At 51.5% G+C, this 26516-nt stretch overlaps 1 protein-coding gene across 2 annotated transcripts; it reads left to right on the top strand.

Moving 5' to 3' along the window:
* Window positions 1-144: 144 nt before the first annotated feature.
* Window positions 145-26293, top strand: ddx31 (DEAD (Asp-Glu-Ala-Asp) box polypeptide 31). Of its 2 annotated transcripts, none has more exons than XM_066712651.1 (21): window positions 145-304; window positions 722-841; window positions 1420-1736; window positions 1991-2066; window positions 2321-2364; window positions 2553-2623; window positions 2819-2883; window positions 3934-3978; window positions 4227-4268; window positions 4679-4743; window positions 4988-5107; window positions 5440-5546; window positions 6239-6462; window positions 6803-6955; window positions 8010-8069; window positions 10843-10893; window positions 11492-11631; window positions 14194-14275; window positions 17490-17601; window positions 19537-19723; window positions 24672-26293. In XM_066712651.1, the coding sequence occupies exons 2-21, from the start codon at window positions 734-736 to the stop codon at window positions 24814-24816; spliced, it is 2214 nt and encodes a 737-aa protein (XP_066568748.1). In that variant the 5' UTR covers window positions 145-304; window positions 722-733; the 3' UTR covers window positions 24817-26293. The 2 variants fall into 2 exon arrangements, with proteins under 2 accessions (XP_066568748.1, XP_066568749.1); XM_066712652.1 differs by having other exon boundaries at window positions 148-304; window positions 744-841.
* Window positions 26294-26516: the final 223 nt, after the last annotated feature.

Here is a 26516-nt window from a genome sequence, read left to right as displayed (position 1 = left end):
AACAGAACTTAAGTTAAATGTATTTGCAGCACTTAAGAATTACTTCAAAAATCAATGTAATAACTGTCAGCTGTTGTTTATCTGTTGTTTCATCAGCGAATATATGAATTCGCAACCTATGCCATATATTGTTATTCCAAAACAATTCAATAACATTAAAGCCGAAATAACATAAAATTGAAGAAAACATGCATGCAGCAGTGACTGACTTTAAAGTTTAAACCCCGGGGTGCAGCGCTGGACACCTGTGTGGTCCTTATCGAGAACTCCAGCAGTAGTTGTACACACGTGTTTGAGGACTGAGGTACAGTAGAGACGCATTTACATACAGTGTACAGGCTTTCCCTATAAGATACAAACTCAGTTCAGACCAGCATAAATGAGCCGCTTTAATACTCCAAAACGTGATATAAAGTTATGTTTTATTTTGGCTTTCTACCGTTTAACTGTTGCTTGCTTTCTGTCCGGTGATCAATGTATTAAACTCGGGCTAATGCACACTTCTCGACAGCATTTCTTTCTGTCATAAATGCCAGTTAGTGTAACAATGCAAATCGTGTGGTTATGGTCTTCGTCAAGATTGTGATTTTAAACGTGATTGAAGTGGCTGAAATAAGATGACAACACTTAACACGCTATTATGTTTAACGCAATGCATAGTGCACATGTTCAGTTTGTCCCTGTGCATCTTACTCGCTGCTAATGACCAGTTGTAACACAGAGACCTGCGCTCATGTTCACAGAGATGGCAGACGATGGATTACTGTTAAACATCAGTGCCGACGCCGGACCCCAAGGCTTTACCGCTGCAAAGAAGAAATTTAAGCTCTCTGATAAATGGGTAAAGTAGGCCTATCCTCCTGTCACTGCGTTTTTAATAGTGTGGATTCAGCACTTGTGTGTGTGGACAAGATTTATTACCCTGTTTCACAGCGAGGAGCAAAACAGAGCTGGAGTCTCTGTGTCATTAACTCACTGTGTGCAATAGGACAGCCCGGGCTTTGTTTACATCCACACGTTTATTTACACCATGTCACTGCACACAAACCTATACCGTGTCCCATTTGGTTCCCCTATATAGGTGTTGTGGTTGGTTTATCCTGGCTGTCAGGGTGGTGTAATATTATTATTCTCTGCAGAAACATTATTTACTCCTATAGCACAGCAGTTTGATGCATTTCAGAGTTTTACAAGCTGCTGACTCCTATATAAGCTGGGCTTTTGAGTGAACAGACAAGTGAATTTGCATAGACAGACGTGACAATATGAAATACACTGCTTTTATGTTCACTACACATCCCACGAGCGTCCAGAGGAGCGCCACACCTGCTGCATCTTCTTTTGTATCCCTGTAAAAAGTCACGCCTGTGTGAACACCCACCAACCAGGCAACCTAACAGATCTGTTCTCCTCCTCCAGAAAAACCGAAAAGCCCAAAAACGCCAGGCGCAGAATGGAGGAGAAGGCCCGGCGCCCTTCAAGCGCAAAGTCAGTGCGCCTCCTCCCACTGAGCCGCCCTCCAAACCCCAGGCCGGCACCCCTCCCCGGCGTGAGAAACCCCAGGGCGAGAAACCCCAGGGCCCAAGGAAGGTGGTTAAGGTCTCCACGAAGAAGACCGCCGGGACCCCACAACCCCGTCCCAAGACCAGCTCGGAGGACAGAGCCCCAGAGGACAGGCCTTTCGTCAAGACCTCCTCTCTCTTCAGAAACAACCCCGACATCCCCGACATCAACAGGTAGGCCAATGGGGGTGTGAGGTCTGCGCTGTAACCCAAGTAGCACCAAATCCCAAGTTACTGCTCAGGGCGGTGGCCTGGTAGCGTTTAAAATCAGCTGGATAAACCTGACAGGATTTATAGAGACAAGGGAAGGGAGTGGGAGCTTTTTTGGAGGTTCTCTCTGCACACGTTTGAATGAGATTCTAGGGATTGTTCCAGTCTGTTTTCTAAAGATCTCTCTCCCTCCCTCCCTCCCTCTGTCTTGTTTGCAGGCCTGTGGTGGTCCAGCTGAAGGAGAAGGTGTTCACCAGCGATTCGTTCAGCGCTCTGGAGCTTCACCCCCACCTGGTCAGTACTGGCTCAACCAATTCTGCACTGAAGAATGTGTTTATTTCTCACCGCTGTGAGAAGTGACCAGGCCTGCCACGAGTCATTAGAGTGTCTTGTGCAGAAAGTCCCGACAGAGCGAATAGTCTGACTGTAATTCATTCACTGTGGGGAGGATACTCGGCCCAGCATGGAAACTGGTTCCTGAGCTGAGCATCTCCGTCCCCCTGTCCCCTTGTCCTGACCGCCATCCTGTCTCTGTGCTCTTGTCTCAGGTCTCCACTCTCAACAACGTTCTCCAGGTGTCCAGCATGACCAGGTATGGAGCCTCATGTGAGAGCATCCCACTGTGACGCCACATCCCACAGACACCGCACACTCTCACACTGTCTCATAAAAATATAGACATTCCCGGCCTACACAGTAGTCAGTCAGACAACAGTTATTATTTCCCCTCACGTGTTTTTCACTTTTTTTGTTTGCGTTCTCTTCCTTGTATGTTTGCAGTGTCCAGCGACTCGCCATTCCCGCACTGCTGGCCGGCAGGGACGCCGTGATTCGCTCCCAGACCGGCTCAGGTGAGACTGGCGCCCCCCCGCTTTAGTGGGATATCAGCGTGGGCGCCTCTCTGATCAGTCCCAGTGAGGAATGTGAACTTGGGCAAACACAGAAAGCCTAAAATCGCTACTGTGTGTCTTAACAGCTTGTGATCTGGACATGAAATGCGCTTGACACTGAATGATCAATCCACTGTTGTGTGTGTGGCTCTGTAGGTAAAACCCTGGCGTATGGTATCCCTCTGGTTCAGTCCCTGCAGGCGGCACAACCCAAAATCACGGTGAGTTAGGAGAGTTGATTCCCTTTGTGTGAGCTTCCTTGGCCTAGGCTTTGTTTGTTGTATTTACTGTTGATCAAACTCTTGTTGTACGATTATCCGTGCTTTGGGATGTTACTGAGCGCAAGACTATAGGAAGACCGTCACAGAAAAGAATGATTCACACACAAGTGTTAAACCGCACAGCAATGCGTCGGACAGCAGGACAGACAGACAAGCCGGGGAATTTTCAGGAGGATTATTATTATTTATTGGCCTACCCCTTCATCCCAGATCACTGGAATACACTATCATTGGTGCATACGCAAACACACACATACCCAGTCGACTAGGACAGTGCTGTGATTAAATGCAAGAAAAAGCCCAAAGAACGCCGGCGCTGCGTTTCCTCTGCCTTAAATTGATTAAATTGACAGGCGGTGTCAGTGCTGCGCTGGTAACCGGAGACTTGGGAGCCGATCACTGGACAGGAGGCATGAAAACAATGCTTTTAAAACGTCTAAATTATTCATTCAGCCCTGTCATTGTAAGTTTTTATAAATAGTTACAGTGCATCACTAAATAAAACTAAATACCCAGGGAGGTTAGATTACTGCGCTGTTATAATAAAATGCTGACAGATCTGCTGTCTCCACCTCACTGGTGAATCCCCAGAAGAAATTCTGTGAAAACCGTGACAGCTGTCAAGTCCACTGTTGATCAAGCCGTCCGCGGCGCTGTGTCTGGTGCCCGTCCTTTTGGGATACGTTACGGCAGATGAAGACAGATCGGGAAACGTTTTGTTGTTGTTGTTGTTGTGACACAGCGTGGTTTATTTGCGGATTAGCGAGGAGCGCTTACGGACGCATTCGGGGGGAATTCAAACGCGGCGCTGGCTGGCGCTTCGGTCCGGTGTCCCACCTCTGATCTCTCATTTAATTTAGAAAAATGTCGACCTGCTAGCTCAGTGCATTCTTAATGATACATGTAGCGCATGAATATTTGAATTAAAAAAATGTGTGACACGGTTCTCCCTGGCCTTTTGACGGATTCTCTCTGTGCTCTCGTTCGCAGCGCAGCGACGGGCCGAGGGCTGTCATCGTGGTGCCCACCAGAGAGGTACAGTAATCACAATTAAACATTCCCCTCCCGCACACGAGTCCTGGAGTGGGTTGGTAGCACTGTTTCGCTCTGTGCGTTCAGTGTTGGGGTTTAAAGCATAAATTGAAACGCTCGTCCTGTTTGCTGGAGGACAGAGTGACTTATGACTGAAGTTTAGTGGAGGTAGGTTTTCACTCTGTTCTCCAGCCTCTTGACCGTGTCTCTCATCGCCTGCCCTGTCTCTCCCCTCTTCCCGTTCTCCACAGCTGGCACAGCAGAGCTTCCAGATCATCCAGAAACTGCTGAAGGTGAGACTGATCAAAATGGGATCATTAGGATATATTCTGCCAGCCATTTACTCCAGCACTGTTTGCTGAGGCCCGAAATCTGGTTCAGAACGAGGTCAGCAGGCTTTTGGGCCTGTCCTCGTGGCCTCTCTGGGACGTAACTGATCGGTTCTTGTGTGTGAGGTCTTGTGGCCACTAACTGAGTTCGAGAAGCATCCTACTGCTTAAAAAACAAGAAAACGGAATGATAAACAATCCTTTTTGAGAAATATAACTGATGTAGGCCAAGCAAGACCATTCCTCGCCCCTCGCCCCTTGTGGCAGACCACTGTCTCTGAAGCACCTCACAGTACAGTGTGTGCTGTACTAACCCCCTCTCTCTCTCTCTCTCTCTCTCTCTTTCTCTCTCGCTCGTGTCTCTGCTCACTCAGCCCTTCACCTGGATCGTACCTGGAGTCCTGATGGGGGGTGAGAAACGCAAATCGGAGAAAGCCAGGTGAGACAGGGATCAACACATGGCTTGATCTCATGTTAAAACCTCACGAAGCACAGTCCTGTGTTGGAACGCAAACACAATTGGCCATAAAAGACACCGGTCACCGTGCAAAATGCGTTAAATGATTCGCATTTGTTGTTTATGTTTGTTATGTGTGCTGGTAATCATCTCGGGGGGGACGGGTGACCGCCGAGCTCGGTACTGTGGCTGTGTGAAGGTGCTCAGGGTATTGTGTCATCCTCAGGTTGAGAAAAGGCATCAACATCCTGATCTCCACGCCGGGCCGCCTGGTCGACCACATCAACAACACCCAGAGCATCAGCTTCTCCGACGTCCACTGGCTCATCCTGGATGAGGCGGACCGGTACGCCCTGCTTTCCCTTCCTCCCTCCTCTGATCACGTGCTTCCCGTCTTTTAAAGTCTATTGCTGTTACGTCACGGGCCCTCCTTCGCCTCTGTATCCCGATTGGACCTGTTAGAGAAACCTGTTGTGTCCGTAGAGCCCTGGTCCGTCAGACCCTCGAGGTTTCTCAATGTGATCGGTTCCCTTTCTTGCATGTGTTTTGCGGAGGGAACGCACTGTTCTTCACTCTGGGGGTGATGTCTGCATCTTTTTATTGGCAAAGAACCGGGTCGGGCCAATGTACGAAATTCAGAACATGCTCAGTGTGTCGATCTTTGTGGCCCCTGTACAGGACTCTGGACCTGGGCTTCGAGAGAGACCTGACTGTGATCCTGAACGCCCTCAATGCCGCTGCTTCCCACAGACAGACCGTCCTGCTGTCGGCCACGCTTACGGAAGGCAAGGCATCATGGGAGTGGGCTGCCGATTCCTCTCTCACCGCACCAACGACACCTGTTTATAAGAACACGCACCCTTTTCCCCAAATGTTCATGTTCTGACCATTCAAAACGATAACACTTAAGTCACGTGGCTGTGGATCACATGATCTGGGAAAGGAACAGGCTTAAACCGGTCTGAAGCAGTATTTTTTATTTCTATTCCCAAAGCTGTTTGAGAGAAACGTGCATGAATCATGTCTGTCCCCGGCCCCACGGTGGGACTGCCTGACTCCGGCACGGTGCTCCCCCCGCGGCGCTGGCTCAGCTCCAGGCGGGTCCGTGTGGGATTAGGAGTGATTACTGACTGCCGAGGGCCGGTGTGAGGCGCGCGGTTTGTGCTGTCAGCAGTACAGGCACACTTGACAGGTGTTCCTGTCGCCAGGGCCCGGCGTCCTCCTCTGCTGACTGTGGTGTCAGGTCCAATGACCGTCCCGCTACGCTGGCTCAGGGTTCAGCGATAGCCCGGAAGGGGAAACTGAAAACGCCCGCCTCGCAGCTCCGGGATTGCCTCGCTATAAACTCGTTTGCTCGCTGTCCTGACCCAATTTCGGGGAGAGGGATGTGTTTTAGCTTGGACCGGACACACGGTCATTAAGATTATTGCCTGTTGTCTTGGTCCTGAGCTAATCTGTGTGTGTTTTGGGGAGTCAGGTGTTTCCAGGCTGGCTGGCATCACACTGAAGGAGCCGGTCAGTGTGCAGGTGTCTGAGGCCGCCTCCAGCGGGCAGACTGAGGGGGCTGTGACCTCTGACCCCTCGTCCCTGGGCATGTCGGAGAGCTTCGCGGTGCCGGAGAAGCTGCAGCAGCACGTGGTGATCGTACCCAGCAAGCTGCGCCTCGTCTGCCTGGCCGCCTTCATCCTGGGCAAGAGCAAGGTGGGAGGAGTGGCCGCTGATGCGTATACGATGGTTTCATTTTCCCTTTGCGAGGCTTTAAACCATAAGCATAGTAATGATGTGTGACTGATTACTGCTGCAGTTGTGTGAGATGTGTTGAGGCAAAAGGATAACTAAAGAGACGGGAGCTAAGAGCTATAGAAGACACGGGCGTGTTGTTTTAAAATACCCCTCAGAGAGCAGCAGTAACATTTTCAGACTCTGCATGAGAACAGTTTGAAGCGTCAGTAATAGCAATAACCTGAATTAAAAAGATGAAATAGAAAATCAGCTCCTGCCCTTGTCAGACTGCTTGTGTCTTCTGCCCGTGCTGTCCTAGTTGGAGGAGACCCACAAGATGATCGTGTTCGTGTCCAGCTGCGAGGCCGTGGAGTTCCTGCTGTCTCTCTTCAACTCGGTGCTGTCCGGGGGTCCGGGGGGCCCGGGAGCGAAGCTGGCCCTCATGAGACTGCACGGCAACATGGAGCAGGAGGTGAGAGCCGGTATTGTCTCTCAGTGGTTGTCCATGCCTCTCTGGCCTGACTTTTGAACAGCAGGCTGCACCCCCGACCCCCCGCCTCACTGTTACATCCCCCGTCCTCAGTTCTGTCCGCGAGGCTGGGCACTGCCCCCCCAGGCTCGCACACCTGCCTCTGGAACAGCACCCCCCCCATCTGGGACACGCAGCTCCAGGGTGTCGTGCGCTGTAGCCCCCATCAGTGTGGCGCGTCTGGTGCCCAGCCCGAGTGGCCAGGTACCGGTGGCTGGAGCTATAAAAGCCATCTTGCGTCCCTCTCCCACCAGCTGTCGGAGGGCAGGGCGTGCCCCGTGGCAGTGGCAGGGGACAGGCGTGCTGCCCAGGCCCCACGCGGACGCCTTGCCTCACTGTCCCCGCATTCAGAGCACTATTGGAAGTGAACCGGGGCGCCCATATGGCACTTCTGGGAGCCTGGCACACCAATCTGCCACTTCCTCTGTATGTATTGCATAAGACGCGTCCAGACCAAGCCTGGCGTCCAGGGGAGAGCGCTTTATGGATGTCTTTGATAATGTGAAGACACATGCAGCCGCCCCAAGTGTCTGCTTCGATCACCGGGCGACCGCAAGAAGAGCACAGCTGTATCTGCTGTCCTCTCTCTCGGTTTTGGCCGTTTCCACTGAGTCTGGACTACTGTCGTCGCTTTTCTTCCCCTCTCTTGCCAGCCCAAGATTATTGTTTTGCAATTTTGACTTGCTTGGTTATACATGTTGTGGAAATCAAGATACTGCAGCACATCCTTCTGAATTACCTCTGAACAGGAAACAAGAATCTGAGATTAAGGAACGTTTGAGTTTTCAAATTGACCAAGTGATTGTATGTTTTGGTTCTTTGCGCAGAGGCGTCTGTTGACATCTGTTAAACGCCTCTGTCTTGTGTACACTAGCAAAGCCAAATTACACACCGATTATCATCATAACGAACATAGTAATAATAACCTGTAACTACCTAAACGAGGAAGTGAGTTCCCAGTTCCCTTTGCTGAAAACTGTCATCCTTTCCCCCGCAGGAGAGAACCGAGGTGTTCCAGAAGTTTTCCCAGACCAAGTCCGGCATCCTTCTCTGCACGGTAAGTGAATCACAAACCGAAAAGGGCACACACCAGAAGAGGGTGTTGGGTTTGTTGTAGGTCAGCGAGGACGGCGGTGCCAGAATCCATCGGATGCCGAACGGAGCGGCAGAGCGGAGTGGAGGCGATGGGATGCAGTGGGTCGGAAAGGTACTGCTCGCTGGCGCCAACTTTCCCCCCGGGCGCCGGTGGGCAGGGAGGGCAGTGTTGAAGTGGAAAACTGGGCTCGGGCAGGGACCCGGGTCTGAGAGCGCAGCAGTGGTGGGTTTTCTGTGCGGTCTTTCCTGCCGCCGTTCCCGTACGGACATTCCTTTCACCTGTAGTCTTCATTAGCGCTGCCCGGTTTTATTAAATTACCGCAGGCGAGTGAGTTCAGTAACATCAGCGCCGGGTCATGCTCGATTTGCGCTGCATACACGGAAGGCATGAATATTTCATTGAAAATAACAAAAAAGAACAGGGCCGGCAATTTGTACTGAGGGGGAAACAAACGCAGCAATTTCATATAGTGAGAGGAGAATAAACCTTTTGTTAACTGGTAAGACCCCAGATCCTGTTTGTTTATCTGTTCCTTTCTTTAAAAAGGCTCCAGACTGGTAAGCAGGTCACTCCCCTGCTCTCTCTCTCTCTCTCTCTCTCTCTCTCTCTCTCTCTCCTTCTGTAAATGAAACAAAGCCCCCCCCTTCCATTTTATTGGTGACAGCTGCCGCGAAACAAACTCAAGGAGTGAGAGGAATGATCTGTCAGTGGAAGGTCCTTTAGCTCGCGCTGATAATCTGTCACACACGGTTTGTTGTTTACCGCTCTCCTGCCCGCGGTGGCGTTCGCCGCGTAATGGTGACAGATGCTGACCTGCAAAAGTGTGAATCTTGCCGATTTCCCCCCGCTGCCAACCTGTAAATTACAGCTATCGGGAGTAATTAGACCCGATAAAACCCTTCCAAGCCCCATCCCCCCCCTTCCCCCGGCTGTGACACGGAGCCAGGCTTAAAAGGCCTAGGGCAGCTCTCTCACCGGGCACCAGGATTTAACCCCTCGTGTGCCCACCCTGCCCTGGGGGGACTGGGAGAGAGGAGAGGGTAAACGGGCATCACATCGCAGATCCAGCCTTCATCTCCATCTTTTTCTCTTCCCTCCCCATTTGTTCAAAAGCTTTGTTCTATGTTGTTAGTTAGCGATGTGGAGAGTTATGGCAGAGCTGCTAGAAAAGACCCTCCTCTGTGCTTAAACACCAGGCCCTGGGTGCCCACACTCACTTCTACCGGTCGGCTAATTGTTTAATTAACAGCTCTCAGCCCTGAAGCTCTACTGGCTGTTGCCACTGTGTCTCAGTGTCGGTCTAGTGTCGTGGGGCATCGGTGCGTTTCCCCTTTGCTGGATCACCGTGAAAAGGCCCAGCGATCTCCACAAAGAGGTACGAAATCCATCGCTGGGCACCGATGACATAACACAGTGACATTTAGGATTCTGCAGAGGTGAATATGTGCAGCCCCTGTCCACGCTCAGCAGTGTGGCAGCCGGCAGGCTTAACTGGTAATCTCTTAGCCGGAGGAAAGAGCAGTGGAGTTTGTTTAAGTGGAGGAGAGACGTTTCGAGGCCGAGGATTTTTGATTTGCTAAAGTGACGACTCCTTTAAAGCTGCCCTCCAGTTCAGTGTAGCAGTCCGCGTGCCGTGTGTGGTACCAACAGCGGCGCTCCTGGCGGTGCTTTAATGCGGTTCCTGTCCTGGGCGCCACATCCAGCCCCTCACACCACCCCCGGACCCTCAGCGAATGCAGCAGGGCAGAGAGGGGTCATAGCCAGTTCATCGACCCCGGCCCATCCCCTCCTTGGCATCTGTGTAAAGCCGCCCACTGCAGAGGCCGGTCGGTGCCAAGAATAATCTTAAAACCCGAATCGGACGCCTCTTTAAGTAATTCACCTGATAGCAAAAGGTCGCGCAGCCAGTCCTTGTCATTCCCTCCGCCCCCCCGGCAGGTCCCGCTTCCTGGCGCCCCGAGCCAATCGCCTTCCGCCCTCGCCACCTCCGCCGCCGATTCCGATCTGCAATCTGTCGCCCGGCCACTGGGGGGTGCCGCCCCGCCGGCCGCCTTCCGCACACCGCGGTAATTACTTTTGGCAGCCCGGGATGATCGGAGCAGGGAGGGTGGGGGGAGCGGTTAGGGGCCCCCTCCTCGGTTCAGTCGCTTTGCGAGATTCTTCAGTGAATAAATGAGTCGTTTTAATCCGACTGACAGGCTGGCATTGCCCGGCTCTGCCCTCCATCTGTACTCGCGGCCAGCACTGCGCCAGACCCCAGGCTGCCTACCGTGCCAATCCGAGGCACAGCTTATTCTGGCTGTAGCTTCAGGGACAGAAGGGTTAGATCTCCATGCTGCAGCTACAGACTCCAGCAGGAGCTATTTATATAGGGAAGAGATTAGCCGTTTCAAACTTTGATGGATCGCAAAACTCTTTCCTGTTTTTTTTTTTCTTAGGGGGGGGATTTCTTTCTTCCTGTACCAGTAGATTTGAAAATTTTACATCAAATGTCTATTTTTTAGCGTTTGTGTGATTGAAATAGTAGTGTGCAGGGCTGAAACAAATGCTGTGTGTGCTTTTTCTATTTTTATTATTCCTTTCTCTCTGTCTTTTCTAATACCGGAGTCCTCAGTGGTGTGTTCCCACTGCCCTTTGAAGGGGGATTGCATGCACAGTGGGGCGTTCGGTCAGTGGTCGTGTCCCCGCCCCGATGTGTCTCACTGTCCTGTGGTTTTGTCTTTGTCTTCTGAAGGACGTGGCGGCTCGCGGGCTGGACCTCCCTCAGGTGACCTGGATAGTGCAGGTGGGTCACTTCTCTGTCATTTCCTCTCTCTGTCTGGGAGCCTGAAAAGAGGTTTCACTCAGGTCAACGATGGCAAGGCGACCGTGTTGGTCTCAGCCCTACCCTGCGGCTCCAGTGCCGTCATTATATTGATATCCGCGTTGAAGTCACAGTTACAGTTCAGTCATCCTCCCAGCCCATGACACCGTGACCTCTTAAAGGAGCTTTTACTGATCAAAGATTGACTTGGAATTAAGTATTTTACCCAGAAGCCTCTTGTCATGGAGTCAAACAGACCAATCCCTCTACCCCCCCACTGGGCCATATTCATGAAACTTTCACGTTGACACCTGTTTTTACTAATGAGAAGAACACAACAAAGTGGGGAAGTGTCACAAGAATATTTTGGGGTGTTTATCCAAGAATAATAGACATTAGTTGCAGCATTTGTTTTTTTTATGAAAAAGTCGTCAACCCTCACATGACTAATTACGAATCTGGCTCAAATGATTGTAGTAGTGGATTATGAAAATAACAATAAATCGTCAATATGAAATAAGTAATGTGAATGCGGAGGAACTGCATTGTGAATGTCATGTATGTTGTCGTCGTTGTGCAGTACAACCCCCCTGCCTCTCCGGCAGAGTACGTTCACCGCGTGGGCCGCACCGCTCGCATCGGCGCCCGTGGCAGCAGCCTGCTGTTCCTCACCCCCTCGGAGACCCCCTACCTCGACGTGCTGGCCGATCACAACATCAGGTGAGCAGCGCATCCCTTGCCACGCCTCCAGGAAGACACGCCCGCCGCGGCTCGCGGAGTCTGACTTCCTGACGATTTGAGATACAAACCCTACTGCTAATATTGTTCTGTGACTTAACATCTTTTCTGCACATGATCTTTCCATGTTGGCCTGTGACCTCAGTCTGTTCTGCCTTTGACAACGACAAAGTGCAGTCTTAGCACCACAATTGCTGAATTTGTCAACACAACCCTTTTAGCCATGTTTGAGGGTTTTGGAAGAAGAATTACTTCTCTTTGCTTTCGTAATACGATCTAATTCGGAGAGTCTGAGGGTAACCAGGCGAATTAACCAGCACACACAGTCCTGTTTCTCACCAGTAGGATCGTGTTTACCTAAGCAGAACTTCGGAGCAGTTTTTGTTTTAACTGTTGGAGCCCTGTGGTGTGTGTGACTTAACAGGGCTTTTGACACCGCTCTTCAGGGTATCAGCTGAAGATCTCCGCCAGGCACTGAGCTGGGGTAGCAGTGAAGTGTTAAGTCCACGCTCGAGTCTCTCGGCGCTGCCGCGGGGCGCGTGCCAGCACAGCATCCCCACTCGGCGCTCGAAAACAAACAAATAAAAAGCCGGATTCCTGGCAACCGGCTTCCACGATCAAGCTGGAAGACCCGTGAGTCTTCCTCTGTGTTGTGGCCCAAGCTGGCAGGTTTTCAGCCGTCTCTTGTAAATATCAGGACGGCACAATTGTGCGAGTGCGTGCAGCACTCAATCACGCAGGCGTGCCGCGGTGTGCGTCTGGGGCCCTCGGCACGGAGGAGACTCGCACGCGCTGTGCGACAGGAAGTTTCAGTTTGGATGAATCATTATCCCGCTTTTATTTTTTTGTCTGCTTAAGCATCCCCTATGGGTTCGGTAATGGCTGATCCCCCTCACAAGAGGTTACGACAGTGGGCTCCAGCCGTGTTAAAGCCATGCCTGTTACACGCTGTCAGTTCCCAGTTTCCTGACGTATTCAGGACGGCGTCTGCTGACTGGAGATAAATGATTTATTATAACTTGGTCACAAAGCTTTAGGCGGCAGCGTACCTCGACTGTTGTACACACAACTGGTTTTGGAAATCTGTTGGGCTGGTGTTTATTTATTCATCGATTTACCGATTTTAAACCCCTAATCCGAGCCGCAGTCGCTGTGTCTGTCCCCAGTTGCTTCAAAAACCTGAAGGAATGCATTTCCCACCAGCCTCTGTGGGAGACTCCTGCATAAACTCGAGTCATCGACGACGGCAGGAAATGTAAATAAATACTTTCCTACTATGGTCCGCAATACTTTAGTTCACAGTGGAGGCGGTGTAGTGAGTCTGGAAGCCCCTCAGGAGCACCTAGGGAGTTTCCCAGCAGGCCCTCTGCCCCGAGTGCTCAGTTATGTACCCGGGGCTGTGTGCTCATCCCCACATTGTGATCAAGAAACACTGGAGTGCACAAATCTTCCTTCAACCACTGTGCGGAAGCTCTTCAGCAGGTCCGCTAATGTTGCGTTCGCCCTTCAGTGATTCTGCCAGTCCAGCTGGGGCCCGTCGAGGCGAGCGCTCCGCCGTCCTGCGATGCGGTGGCAGCCGATCGGGGCTCTCATCACTCGTACACGCCCCGCTCTGGCCCCCTCTCTCCCTGGGCAGCTGGGGCGGGTCGACCCCGGGTGCCACTCGTGCTCCGGCGGAGCGCGGGCCCCTCTGTCCCGGCCCGGGGGCGGAGGGGGTTCAGAGACCCCGTTCAAAGTCCGCTGAACTGCTAGTCCTCTGTGCGTGTTTTGGAAGGTGAATCCTGCCTTGCCTCCATTCCAAGACGCTCGGTGTGCCAGTGAGCACATCAACGAGAGCTGATAAATTACAGGGGATATTCGGAGAGGCAGCCATCGCGGAGCAGCAGCGAGCGCCGTCACGCTAAATTGCCGTCTGCCTTTATGAAGGGGAAATCATAGAGACAGCGCTGACAACTTAATTTAGCACCAGAGCCGGGAGGCGTTACGCGACTGTGCTCTGTATAATTGATAACGCCGCCATCGCTCCAGTTGAAGAGAGACAGGGAGCCCCCCGAGAGAGGGCAAGGCCCCGCACCCCCCACGCGCCCTGCCCTGCCCTGCCGCCTCGCTGCTGCGGGTGTCTGTGAGCGGCTGGCGTTTTTAAATTCGCTTTGTTAGGGGACAACCGGGACGACATCTGTGGCTCACACATCTGAGCGCTGTGGAAGTGGGAATGCTTTAAATGTTGTTCCTCACCTTAACTTCCATTTAAACCTCTGGTGTCTTTCTCTCGACACAATGTGTTTGATATATGTGTCGAATACTTTCTGACTTTCTGATGGCACAGTCCTTAACTCATCTTTTCCTTTGTTTTTCCCTGACAAAACCCCACTTCCAATGAATTAACAGTAAGAGAAGATTGATTTTTGTTGTTTCGTCGTCCTCTAACGGCCGGCTCTGTCCTGGTACCACATCGCAGTGAAGGCCCACCGCTGCGGTCTGTTGAGAGCAGGTCACGGAGCAGGTCAGAGACCAGCTGTCACTCCCGTGTCTTGTGTCTTTCAGCATGTCCGAGACGAAGGTGGAAGACATCCTGACTGCCCTGGCGCTGGAGCACAGGTTCAAAGGCAGGGGGAAGTACGATAAGGTGAGAGACGCCAAACTGGGTCGGGCCATCTGAATCGGCGATCACAACCGCAATGTCAATCACTCGATAAAAAGAAAGGTGTTTTAAAAATCGCATCTGTTACGTTGCATGTGCATGTATATGATTCATGGAAAGACTTTCGAGAGCGGACACATCTGTGTAGAAACATGTCCTGATTAGGCGCACGTGACCTCTGTGTAGAGTGGAAGTGTCTTATCACGTCACTTACTTACAGGACATCTGCTCTGATCACTGGCTTTTATAAATGTCTTGGATATTTACTCGGGGTATGAAAATATCACCTTGTTTAAGCAACTGTGATTAAAGTAAAAACAATGATATGATGATGATCATTTGAGTGGAAACGGGCCTTTATTAGAAGTTTCCTATTGGAGGATTTGTGCCACGAGACGATTGGATGACTGTCACACAGCCTGACAGACGAGTGGGACTCGCTGATCCTGGGGGGGGGGTTCACAGCGCGGCTGCCATTCTGACGAACCAGGGAGCCGGGTGGGTTACCGTGGCGATGGGTGGTGGCGTGTGATGACATCACATCGACGCTCTTGAGGAAGCAGGTGGACGCCACACTCCTGTCAGAATATATCATCTCGTGGTTTAAAAAGGCTGCGATGCCAATGTTTCATAGTGATGCATTGTGTGTCTGCAGTGTGTGGCTGGATTTAGTGTGTGTTTGGTGTATGTTTTGTAAAATTACTTGCATAAGGGCGTCTGCTAAATGACTTAATAATAATAATAATAATAACAACCGGCCGTGCCAAGAAGCCCTACACTGAGCTCACACCTGCTTGGATCTCAGCAACATGCAGGTGTCTTATTAAAAATATTATTCAAGTATAGCAATGAATATGAAGTGAGTGGCATTTCACTGCATTGTAAACAAAATCAATGCACGTTAAATTAAAAATGAAGAAAATTACAACAGCCGGCCATCAGAAGCCAGACACTTCTTCACACAGAGAGGCGTCACAATCTGAACAAACTCCCCAGCGATGTGGCTGAAGAGACAATTTGGGATCATTCAAAAACAGACTGGATAGGATCCTTGATCACTTAGTTATTAATGGACACCATACGAGCATGATGGGGCGAATGGCCTCCTCTCCACTGGACACTGTCTTATGTTCTGATCAGAATCTTTTAAATTCCTCTCCCGTCTCTTGCGGCCCCCGTATCCCGCCCTCGCACCCCGCGCTGCACAGAGGGGGTCTCTCTCCGCAAGGTGTGCGTCACAAACAAAGCAGAACCAGGCCGAGACCTGCCAGCCTGCTTTCACGTCGGCCTCTCCTGAGGGGGCGGTTTGAAAAGATGACCACAGGCCAGCCCTCCCCGGTTTGCAGACCGGGCGCTGGTCTAGCAGGTGCCAGAGGGAGAGCGCGGGGGGGGGGTCCCTGAATACGGATTTGTGGTCACCGCCCCTCTGTCGCAACCCTCCCCTTCCTCAGCAGTGGGGGTGAGAACAATACACGGAGCCAAGGAAACTGTCACCCAGCCTTAATCCTCCTTTAATTTCCTTTTCGAACCCGCGCTGGGAGTCTCTCTTAATTCCTTGCTCGCGTAATATTATAGCGGATGTGGTCTGGTTGGGGGGGGCGAGGAGAGATGAAGTGTGTACAATATCTCTCCAGGACGGGTCTGTCGGTCTCTGTTTGTTTAGCACTCAACTGGGATTTCTGAGCTTTTTAGAAGGGGGGAGATCACTATATATAAATATATATGACATTATTATGTTTGGTCTTAGTCAGCCTTTTCAATCACGCATTGACAGACCTAATGCGTTCTCCTTCATTTTAAACCTTTTTTTCCGCATTTATTTTATTTTTTTCCCGGGCGCTTTAAAGGGAAACCGTTGCGATATTAAAGCCGCAGCTCTTCCGATGCACCCGAGGGAGAAAGGGCAGCCAGCGTTCAGAATTCATTTTGCGTTCATATTAAAAAAAGAAAGAAAGAAAAGATCGAAAATCAGTCATGCTAAGATTTTTAATATATATATTTTTTCACGTACGCATGGAAATAATTGAAATGCGAAGCGAGGCTTGTTCTTGAAACCTTAAAATAAAATAGTGAGGTTAAACTCTGGGAGAAAACAGTTTGTAACAGTTTTACACTATTAATTGTATCTATCAATATGAATTCTTATTATTTTTGCACCGGTGTGATTAGTTTGAGCTCTGCAGAATTTGAGCACAAACTAGTAAACACAGACGTAAATGCATTGTAAATGAAAACGCTGTTCCCGGTTGTCCAGTGCACAAACAGTTAATCAGCACCGGTATCACAGCAATGTCTCAGACTCATTTGTATGTAAAATGGAGAAGGTAAGAGGCCACACGCAGACAGATCAATCAGAAATGGACGCTGCATCGCTGACAGTAACGCGACACAGACGCGGTTTCTCGTTCTGATATGTGAATCTCTACCGTTTTTACAACCCTACCAGCTGATGTGATGGACAGTATTTTCTTGAGCTAAAAGGCAGTAGTTGAGAAGGGAGGCATGTTTTCCTGCCATCTGTAAATTACACAAGTCCCTGCTTCTGTGACCAGTGTGTGAGATGAAAGCCAGATTCTCCTGGAGATCTGCTGGCCAGATTACCCAGGAGGCACCTCACCTACGATCAGATCCTTCCTGCTCACTAGGAAGTGTCGCTCATCGGTCCAGTACAGCAGCGCAGCTCTAACGCCGCGCGCTGACAGACGTGTGGACTCGCCACCATTACCCCTGGGCAGTAAAACGCCCCTTCGACAGCCCTGTGACGGGTGGGGCAGGCGAGGGCCAGAGAAAAGCATCTTCCCTTTCGTTCTTGGCACCTCGAAGTGCAGGCAATGCAGGCTGTAACTGTTCTGGCTCCAAATGGCCTTTTCTGCAAGAGGAAGCTTGCTCTCCAAGCCCCCCCCCTCTCTCTCTCTCTCTCTCTCTCTCTCTCTCTCTTCCTCTTTATTTTCAGTAATATTGAAGGGATTAACCCAGCTGGCCCCTTGGTGGTTACTGTTTCATTTTATTCTTATTAAAATCTTAAGAACCTGCTTTATTATTCGTGTTTGAGACTGCCTCAATAATTTAGTCTTGTGTGTGTGTATACGTGTGTGTGCGTGTGTGTGTAGCGGTCTTTGTTTTGTTTTTGCTTTGTGTATAAATAAATATATATTGATTATTTTATTTTTTTATCAATGTCTGTGTCGTGTGTTTGCAGAAGTCTCCCGGGGCTGCGCAGCAAGAGTTGCGGGAGCGGGCCACGGTGCTGCAGGCCGAGTTTGAGAACGTGGTTCATGCCAGTGCGGAGAGCGTCCAGACGGCCAAGAGAGGTCAGTACTGTGCCCCCCCGCAGAGCCAGGTCAGGACCACAGCGCCCCTGTCACACTGAAGACACAAGCTGATAGAGAGAGAGAGAGAGAACGAACACTACTGAGCTGCTCTGCAGCCCCCAGTCGTGTCTGTTGACAAACCCCCTCTTTTCAAGTCCCAGTTTCTTGGGAAGGAGTTCAGAGATACGGCCCTCCTGCCCGACCTGATCTCCTCATTCCATTTCATTCTTATTATAATTTCTGCATTATTGTTTTAATCTGAGAGCAAAAATTAATGAACTGCTTCTTTTAAAATTCCGAAAGCCGTGTTTAATCTCCTGGCCCCTGTTAGTTAGCCAGGGCACTAATGAGCCGCTCAGTGCAAAATGAGCAGCGATCTCTGCAGCCTCTTTAGGAGCGTTCAGAGCCATCCCGCTCGGCTGATATCGAGCTCCTCACGGCAGTGCTCTTAATGTGAGTGACGCTTCAACACAGCGTGGGTAGTAATTGATTGCCTAAGAAGACTTATTTTCATACAGGCACCACCACTTACCTTTAGAGACAGTTTATTCTTGTTCTCGGTTCAGTGCCCAAGAAACGGAGGGGCTACTCTCACTGCCAAGCCTACCAAAGCCTTCTCTGACGGACCCCCGTCTCTGTAATGTCTGTCACTCTGCTTTAAAGCTGTGTTTCGGTCGGGGGGGGTTTACAGCGGAGTCATCTCCCCTCACATGCAGATCATCGATCAGAAACGAACGAGCTCTTTTCCCGGCAAACACAGGCTTAGCCAAATCCCCCGCCGCCGCACCGGGTCCGCCTGCAAAAATGACTCTTTTTATTGCAGTTCATAAACGCCCGCTCGCTCGGTGCTCTCGGGGAAATTTCACATAAACTTTGATCAAACAGATATTAGCCTCCTCACTTTTAACGACTCGTCTCTGCATGAGGAATCGCTCGCGCTCTCGCGGCCCGGGGAAACGGAGCCCGGGTCTCTGCCAAAACCGAGTAAATAGCAAAGTGGAGATGGATATATCAAGCAATTATTGACCAGGAAGCCAGGGGAGTGAATTTCATATGAAAAACAACGAGTCTGGTTTTATTTATTTATTTTTTGACGGAAACGTGGATGTCAGTCAACCTTTTGGCTCCCGGTTAACAAAGATGACTGGAGATCGAGGAGCGAGAGCTCAGATGAACCTAGACGAGAGAGAATTATCAGAACCGAGCCACACACTGTGTGTGAATGTACTTGAGGAGCAGCTACACAACTGGCATTGACCTGTGGCCTCAGCGAGCTGCTGCTCAAGTCTTCCTGTTGTCCTGTGTCGCTGTGAGGCCCCAGTTTTTTGCGACTGTTCGACCAATATTCCATATTTTATGATGCTGCGATCACTCAGATCTCCACAGAGAGGGGGAGTTACAGGATACATTATTCATATTGCAGAGAGACCGGCTCAATACAAGGATGGCCTTCTAAAGCTGATTGCTCCACTTTTTCAAACTCCACTTGGCTAGTTCTCCAAAATTTGGGTGTGCATATATATATTTTTTAATTAAGTTTGTTAATTTTTTTTTATTTTATCCCCCCCCACACACACATACTTGCATTGGCTAGCTTTGCCGTTTAAAGCATTCACTGCAACCCTGAAAAGAGCAATTTGTTTTTACTGTTTTTGAAAGTGTCTGTCTGTCCCTCTGTCTCTGTCTGTCTCTGTCTCTTTCTCTTTCTGTCGGTCTTTCTCTGTCTCTCTTTCTCTGTCTGTCTGTCTGTCTGTCTGTCTTTCTCTGTGTCTGTCTCTCCGTCTCTTTCTCTGTCTGTGACTGTCTCTCTATCTGTGTCTCTATCTGTCTCTCTCTCTCTCTCTCTCTCTCTCTCTCTCTCTCTGTCTGTCTGTGTCTCTGTCTGTGTGTGTCCTGCAGGCCATTGAGCCGTGTTCTTGTCTTGTCTCCGCTCAGCTCTGCAGTCCTTCCTACGCTCCTACACCACCTACCCCTCCAGCCTCAAGCACATCTTCCACATCCGCACCCTGCACCTGGGCCACACCGCCAAGAGCTTCGGCCTGAGGGACGCCCCTCAGGGCCTGGGCACCGGGCTGGGAAGGGGCCATGCCAGCAAGACCGGCACCAAGGCGAAGGACAAGAGGTGAGAGCCGTGGGGGTGGAGGGGCGATGTATACAACGCAGTAAGAACACAAGAGAAGCAAAGTGCTGTGTGAAACAGGGAGTGGAGAGCCCCCTGGGCCGGCGCTTGGGGGCCTGGCCTTTCCCAGTGTGCAGCTGCCGGCGAGGCGGGGAGACGGCAGGGCTGAAACCCGAGAGGCGGTGAGAGAGAGATGTGCCTGACAGCTGCACGGTCACCGGAGAGCCCCTCTCGCTTCCACAGCTTTGTTCCTCCCTGAATGTCCACGGGCGCCGCATAGAAGCCGCTCTCCCACTGCCATTCAGAGCCCCCGCGTCCGCCCGGCTCCTCAGGTTAGCCCCGCCATTGAGCCGGCGTAATTGCTGGCCGGCTGGCGCTTTGTGTGCCGCCTGCCGTACACTGTATAATGTATAGGGATGCCCGGTATCTCTCGGCCCATCTCATCCCCCCTTCTCCTAGTTCATCCCCCTGTTTTGTTTCCCGTATCACTCCTCTGCCGATCCGCCGTCACCGCGTCCTCCCTCTACTCTCCGTGTCTCTGTCAGTAATCTGTCAGTGCGTCTTTTCACCGGCCTAATCGCGTGTTGTCATCTGCACATGTAAGTCATCCCGCCCCCCCCCCCACACGCACACTCTCCGTCTCCTGGTATCTTCCTCCCACCTTTTCCTGGATGTTTTTGGGGGTTGGTTTGGTTTATTTTCAGAGATCGCAGATAAAAGCCTTCAATGTAGGGAAGCAGGGGTGTAATGTAGCTCGTCTCTGAGATACGTGGTGCAGAACGAGCCACAAGCGATGCGGCGTCCTCTACCACAGGGTGAATAAACCGGCATTGTGGCCCGCTAGAGCAGAAAAGACACGAGTCATGGAATCGCGCCGCCTCTGTCTGCGTCTGTGTCCCCATTTCTCAGACCCCGGCTCCACACTCGTCTCTGTGAGATCGGATCCTGACTCTTGGATTCTGCGCGACTGATGTCTGGAGTGGGGGTGTGCTGGTGTGATGGGGGGGTAGGTAAGGGCACACTGTTGGCAGCCAGAGGCAGGCAGAGACCCCACCTTCGTCCCAGATCAAAGAGCCGGTCCAGTCGGAGACCCCCCTGTAGGCATGCTAATGCTCAGCCTTTGGCAGCGCAGCACTCTGTCTCCTCCCGCTTGGCACATGGAGCGAAATCTGTGTGTGTGAGTGAGATTCTTCTGTAGCAAATCGGGACGTGGTCCAGGTTCTGCAGAATAGTCACCCCCATCTCCAAAACCCAGACTCTCGGGTTTAAAGGCCTGGGGAGGAGACGCTTCTTTTTCTTCTAATGAGCTACTGGTGTAATTTGCTCTTCGTTTTCCCTTTTTATATTATTTGAATCTGACAGAGACTTGTTCAGAAAAACTTCTGACAGTTGCTCTGAACAAAACATTTTCTCCGCCGGCACTGAGGTTTGTGCCGCAGTGTCAGATTAGAATCGGGGCTCGTTGGCTGAGACGGAAGTGGGTCAGGCGGGCGGGATGAGGTTCGTTCCTTTAAAAAGCCGGCTCTTCAGTCTGAATCTCGGACCAAATCTCCTCCGTGTATCTCGCGTGTGGTGTGCGTCTCCACTGGCTCTTAAGGACACGTGACTCGCAAGAAACGAAGCAAAGACCTTCCTCTGCTCGATTTATTTATGTGTTCGTATGATTTCCCGAGGCATTTCATTCTAGAATTTGAGAATAAAGGCCCCCGCTAGCTGGTCACGTCACCTGGACTTTCTGAAGTGGCAGTAATGCGTCTCTCCCACCTGCCAAACTCCCAGATCGCCTGTCGCTCTGAGTACAACTGTCCCCAGCCTCAACCGCCTGGGCTGTGCTGGCCGTGGTAACGAGCTGGGCCGGCCTTCCTCTCCAGCCCGTGGTGGTTAGCGGTCATCCGGCTTGCCCCCCGGGGGTCAGCCTTGCAAGCCGCGTCCTGGCCGTCATTATCTGTTGCCCGGGCCTCACAGCGTGCAGCCAGGCGCGTGGGTCAGCCGCACGGTCCCTCGGGACGCCAGGGCATGGCAGGGGAGCCGGGACAGACGTCTCTCGCTAATTAACCAGTGCGCAGGGCGTTTTGTTTGTGGGGGGGAGGGAGTGTCTTGGCACAGCTGGGGTTAAAAACTGCCATTGCAGTGCTAAAATAAATGTCATCTAGTGTCTTGGTGCTGGAGGTGTGTTACTTCACCTCTTAAAATGATTGTTTTTGAATGTCGTGTTTGTGACGAGACAGACGGGTCGGCCTTTAATGTGGCAAAGCACGGGAGAGGCAGGCGCGCAGGGTTTACACGCCGGCAGCATCGCCCGGCTCGTTCCGCTGTCTGGCGGCGTGCTTGTATGTGCTGTAACTCACAGGTGGTGTCAGGGGGAACCGCGCCGGGTTTGATGTGAGAAATGGCATCCGCACTTTGGTTTTGTCAGCAAGGTCTTTATCGAGTGGCACGCCGGAGTTCGCAGCCGGCTTTGTGACGAACTGGCATTTGTGATCCCGTCTGAAGGCAGAGGCGGCGGATGTCACAGACGCACTGCAGCAAGCTCCCGCTCCAGAGGGGGAGAGAACGAATATTTAAACGGCGTTGAAACAGACGCTGCGAGGCGGTGTCACGGTGAGTTATGGGAACTTCACACGCAAAGTGGTAACACTGCTCAGCCGAGCGCCGGCAACTTATTGATAACCGTGTGATGCCTCTCCCGGCATCGGCCCTAACTCCTAGTCAAGCCCACCGGGTTTCTCTTTCATTTGCCGCTGTTAACAAGCTTCAGTAACCCCCCCTTAACAAATGTAGAGGTGCTGTGTGCGTTCCCATCGCTTCAGTTATATAAATCTCCGCTCTCATCAGAGAACCAATATGAAAATCCCCTTCCTGGCAGCCTTGTGTAAAGAGCGATTCACGTGTCACCGCTGGAATGATAAATGCACATTATTACAGATCGCAGATTGAAGGAGAGATCTGTTTCTGTCTTCGACGAAGGCGAGTCTGCTCTCGAGGAGACCGTGTCGGCCCATATTCCATTTTCAAGGCTTGCAGAGAGAAGGGATGTGGCTTCAGCTCTCTCTCTGTGTCCGTGTCATGCCGCCATCTTTCCCCTCCATCTCCCCTCCTCTGGACGCGGTGACTCCCTCGGGAGAGCTGCGGTGCCGCCCCCTCGGTGCCAACCTCGACTAATGGCTGCTGTCCAGGGTCGAGGAGTGGGCAGTGTGGGCAGCCTAATCACCTGGCAAGCTCGGGACCAAATAGTGACTGCTTGACCCCCCCAGCTCAGCTTGTCAGTGCAGCTTGAACCCTGTCTGGCGTCGTCTATTAACTCGTTGGTTTGCTTTATCTTTTTTCTGCCCTCTCTTTTCTTAACACTAATAATCGGCAATTTGTCCGGCTGAAAAAGACCTTGAACTGAGTCCATCAGGCAGGACAATGGCCACGTCCCCAAGGACTTGTCTGAGGGAACCGACCAACTCCGTGAACCAATGTCTTCATCTTAAAATCAGGCTGCGACTGGCAGGGCAGAGTCCAAGCTATCAAGATGTTCCAGATGTTTGCCTCCCTGTACTCCGCAGTGATCAAACCCCTTGTTGTTGTGTAGAGTCAGGCTGACGGTCCCCGGCGGCCGGAGGAGGCTGTGTTGTGCGGTAGTGTAAGTGGCTGGAGGGGGGGGGCGGCCTTGTCACAGAGGCCTCCCTGTTCAGCCGTGTCTTTCATCCCTGGTCAGGTGAGACTTCATTACAGGTGTCTGTAGCCGAGGCCCCCCGCTGTGGGCGTCCCGGCCAACACCTGCTAATGAGGTAATTACAGAGCGAGCCGCCAGCCTGCCCCCCCCCGCCTCCGGAACCCCTGCGCTCCCCCCGCGCCGGCCTCCGAGATCAGGGCCTCCAGAACCGCAGAGAGATCTGTGCATGCCTTATGCATCAGGCCTTGCTCCTTGATTGGACTCCTTCCTGCTTGGCAGAGCTCGGCCTTGGCCAGCCATTAACTATAGAACAATGATCAATAAATAATGGAAATGCATACGTACTGTCATGCTTTATTTTTTATTTACTTATCTATACATATATATTTAATCTTTTCCTCTAGTCCTGCCTGTGGTTTCCCTACACAAGCATTTCACAAGTCTGTGTGAGGGGGTGTCAATCAGGTCCAGCTGCATGGGGGGGGGGTCCCTCAGGCGGCCAGCAGGGGCTGCAGTGGAGCAGAGAGCCGAGGCAGGCAGGACCCTCCCCTCGGCCTGGCTACAGTACCTCCCTCTTCCTCCTCCTCCTCCCCCTCCCACTGCCCGGGCCGTGTTGTCTGTGCTCGTGTCCCCGGGGACTCAGAGACAGCCCCCCCATCCGACCCCACAGCCAGGAGTTATTGATTAGATAAACGCTCCCTCATCTGAAGGCTGCCTGTTGTACATTGTCCCCTGCTGGGGGGGACACGGCTCTGTTACTGCTGGCTGGCTGGCTGGCTGGCCGGGGGGGGGGGGTGGGAGTCTCTCGCGATCGCCTTTCATCTTCATTTGTTCTTCGCTCTCTCTCTCTGTCTCTCTCTCTCTCCCCCCCCCATGCAGTCATCTTGCTGTGAGAATTACCCTTTCCTGCCCTGTGTAGAATCTGCTGTTGATCCTGTTAACACTCTGTGTTTCACTGGGAAAACGATCACGGGGGTCGGAGTCACAGTGTCCCTCTCGCCTCCCCGGGTCCGGCAGCGTCTCGCCTCATGTCTTCAGCCCAGTGTGTGTGTGTGGGGGGGATGCGTGTGTGTATTTATCTAAACAAAGTCTCGGCCGACGGATCCACACCATCAGAAATGTCATGTGACCGTTAATAGTCATGCCCCCTCTCCCCATACTGGAAGCCCTCCATCCGTGATAAACACCTGTTGCCCCCAGATGTGCCCATTGAGTGTGGTGGGCAGAGGCGAATCGGTTTGGTTTCCCGTGCTTCACCCCAAACTAATATATTCGTGACCTTCCTTCCAGACCCCCCAGGAAGCTGAGCAGCAAACAGCGGGAGGCCGGGCTGCTGCGCTCGGAGTACGCCAGCGGTCAGGAGGGGGAGGTCCTCAGGAAGGCCAAGAAGCGCAAGAAAGCGGGCCACCAGAAAGCCAAGAAGCGGATGCAGTAACGAGGGCGGGGCACTGATCGGTGCTGGAGAGTTGAACGCAGCCCGGGGATCTGGTGGCTGCGGTGGCCGGGCGCCCTCGGTTCCCAGACGCTCTTGTCACCTCTGTCAACCTCATGCAGTAAATGCACTCTCACCCATCGTCTTATACGTGAAGCTCAGGATGCAGACGGCGTGGAGTTGATTTATACTCCAGACAGGACTAGGCGTCCATCAGCGGCCCGTCTCCCCCCGTGCCGCTGTACCGAGACCCGCACGGTGCTGGCCTCCCGCTCGCCGCGGCGCTGGGCGTCGTTCAACGCATGTTTTTTGCCCATGGTGGAGTTTTATCAGCGGGCTGCCGCTGCGAAGGCCACGACAGTGATTAATTAAGTTTTTGACAAACATTTTTTTTTATAATGACGACTACTCTGTGCGTGTATCGTGCGTGCACTCGGTTGTCACCAACTAGTAGTTAAAAAAATATGTACGTGTTTTTGTTTGTCTGTCTTTTTCTTTCTTTATTATTTTCTCGCTTAAGTGTTTGTGTTAACGAGCCGGCGGGAATGATAATTGAAGAGCAGTAGCCACAGACTGCCAAAATAAATAATGTATTTATGGAGTGGCAGGATTTTTAATTGCTAAAATAAGCCAGGAGTAATTATCACTCGCAAGAGTTGTTTGGTTGTCGCAGTTTTGCAGATATGGCATCTGCTTGGCGTTTCTAGTAAATCCCCAATTTTTTTTTTTAAATGACAAGTTCACGGATAACTTCTGTAACCTTCTAATCCTGAACGTCCAGAGACAGTTACCAGATTTAAACACAGGCAAGAAACAAGTGTGTGTGTGTGAGAGTGTGTGTGTGTTTGAGTGTGTGTGTGAGTGTGTATGTGTGTGTGTGTGTGAGAGTGTGTGTGTGTGTGTTTGAGTGTGTGTCTGTGTGTGAGAGTGTGTGTGTGTGTGTGTGTGTGTGTGTGTGTGTGTGTGAGAGTGTATGTGAGAGTGTGTGTGTCTGTGTGTGAGAGTGTGTGTGTGTGTGTGTGTTTGAGTGTGTGAGAGTGTGTGTGTGTGTCTGTGTGTGAGAGTGTGTGAGTGTGTATGTGTGTGTGTGTGTGTGTGAGTGTGAGTGTGTGTGTGTTTGAGTGTTAATATTGTTCCGTCCAATGGACCGTCTAAAACACTAGCTTTTCCTCTCGGCCACAGAGACTTCACTCCAGACTGAATTGTTCTGTGCGCCCAGCGTTTCTGTTCGTTTAATTAGCTTTATGACATTTCACCCTTCGCTGTGAAATATGGAGTGCCAAGTCGACCCGTAGTTAGCATTTAGAAGTGCAGGTTTATTCATTTTCCTGGTCTTTTCCCTACTGCTGTTTTCCCAAACCCTCCCTGTAACGCGGCATTTGTAAATCCCAATTCACTATGCATAAATATGATTGCCTTTTTACTGACTGACGAGCGCTGTGTAGAGAAAATAAATGTTGCTTCACCTGGGGAAGTAGAATTTTTTGTTTTTGTTGTTTTTGTGGACTGTCGCTATTTGCTGTCTATTAATTCTGCGAAGCGCACTGAAACAAAATGGCAGAGTTTGAGCAGCAGCGAGAATGAGTTGAAAGCTGCGGCCGAGATGGTGCTTCAAACGAGAGGGGGAGGCAGTTGGGCGAGTGGGAATATGCTGATTGAAACGGAAATGTGCAAGTCGAGCCAGTCAGGGCTGCAGCCGTCGG

Source organism: Amia ocellicauda, chromosome 9, assembly GCF_036373705.1.
Source record: "Amia ocellicauda isolate fAmiCal2 chromosome 9, fAmiCal2.hap1, whole genome shotgun sequence".
Taxonomy (NCBI): Eukaryota; Metazoa; Chordata; class Actinopteri; order Amiiformes; family Amiidae; genus Amia; species Amia ocellicauda.
Note: the sequence above shows the minus strand (reverse complement) of the source record. Positions and strands in the feature narration are given on the sequence as shown.

What these genes read in the sequence shown, in the direction of transcription:
- ddx31 (XM_066712651.1), top strand. Translation starts at nt 734, where the DNA reads ATGTTCACAGAGATGGCAGACGATGGATTACTGTTAAACATCAGTGCC. An exon ending in CGCAAATCGGAGAAAGCCAG is followed by an intron (nt 4,744 to 4,987) that starts GTGAGACAGGGA and finishes TGTCATCCTCAG; the next exon opens with GTTGAGAAAAGGCATCAACA. An exon ending in GTCGGCCACGCTTACGGAAG is followed by an intron (nt 5,547 to 6,238) that starts GCAAGGCATCAT and finishes TTGGGGAGTCAG; the next exon opens with GTGTTTCCAGGCTGGCTGGC.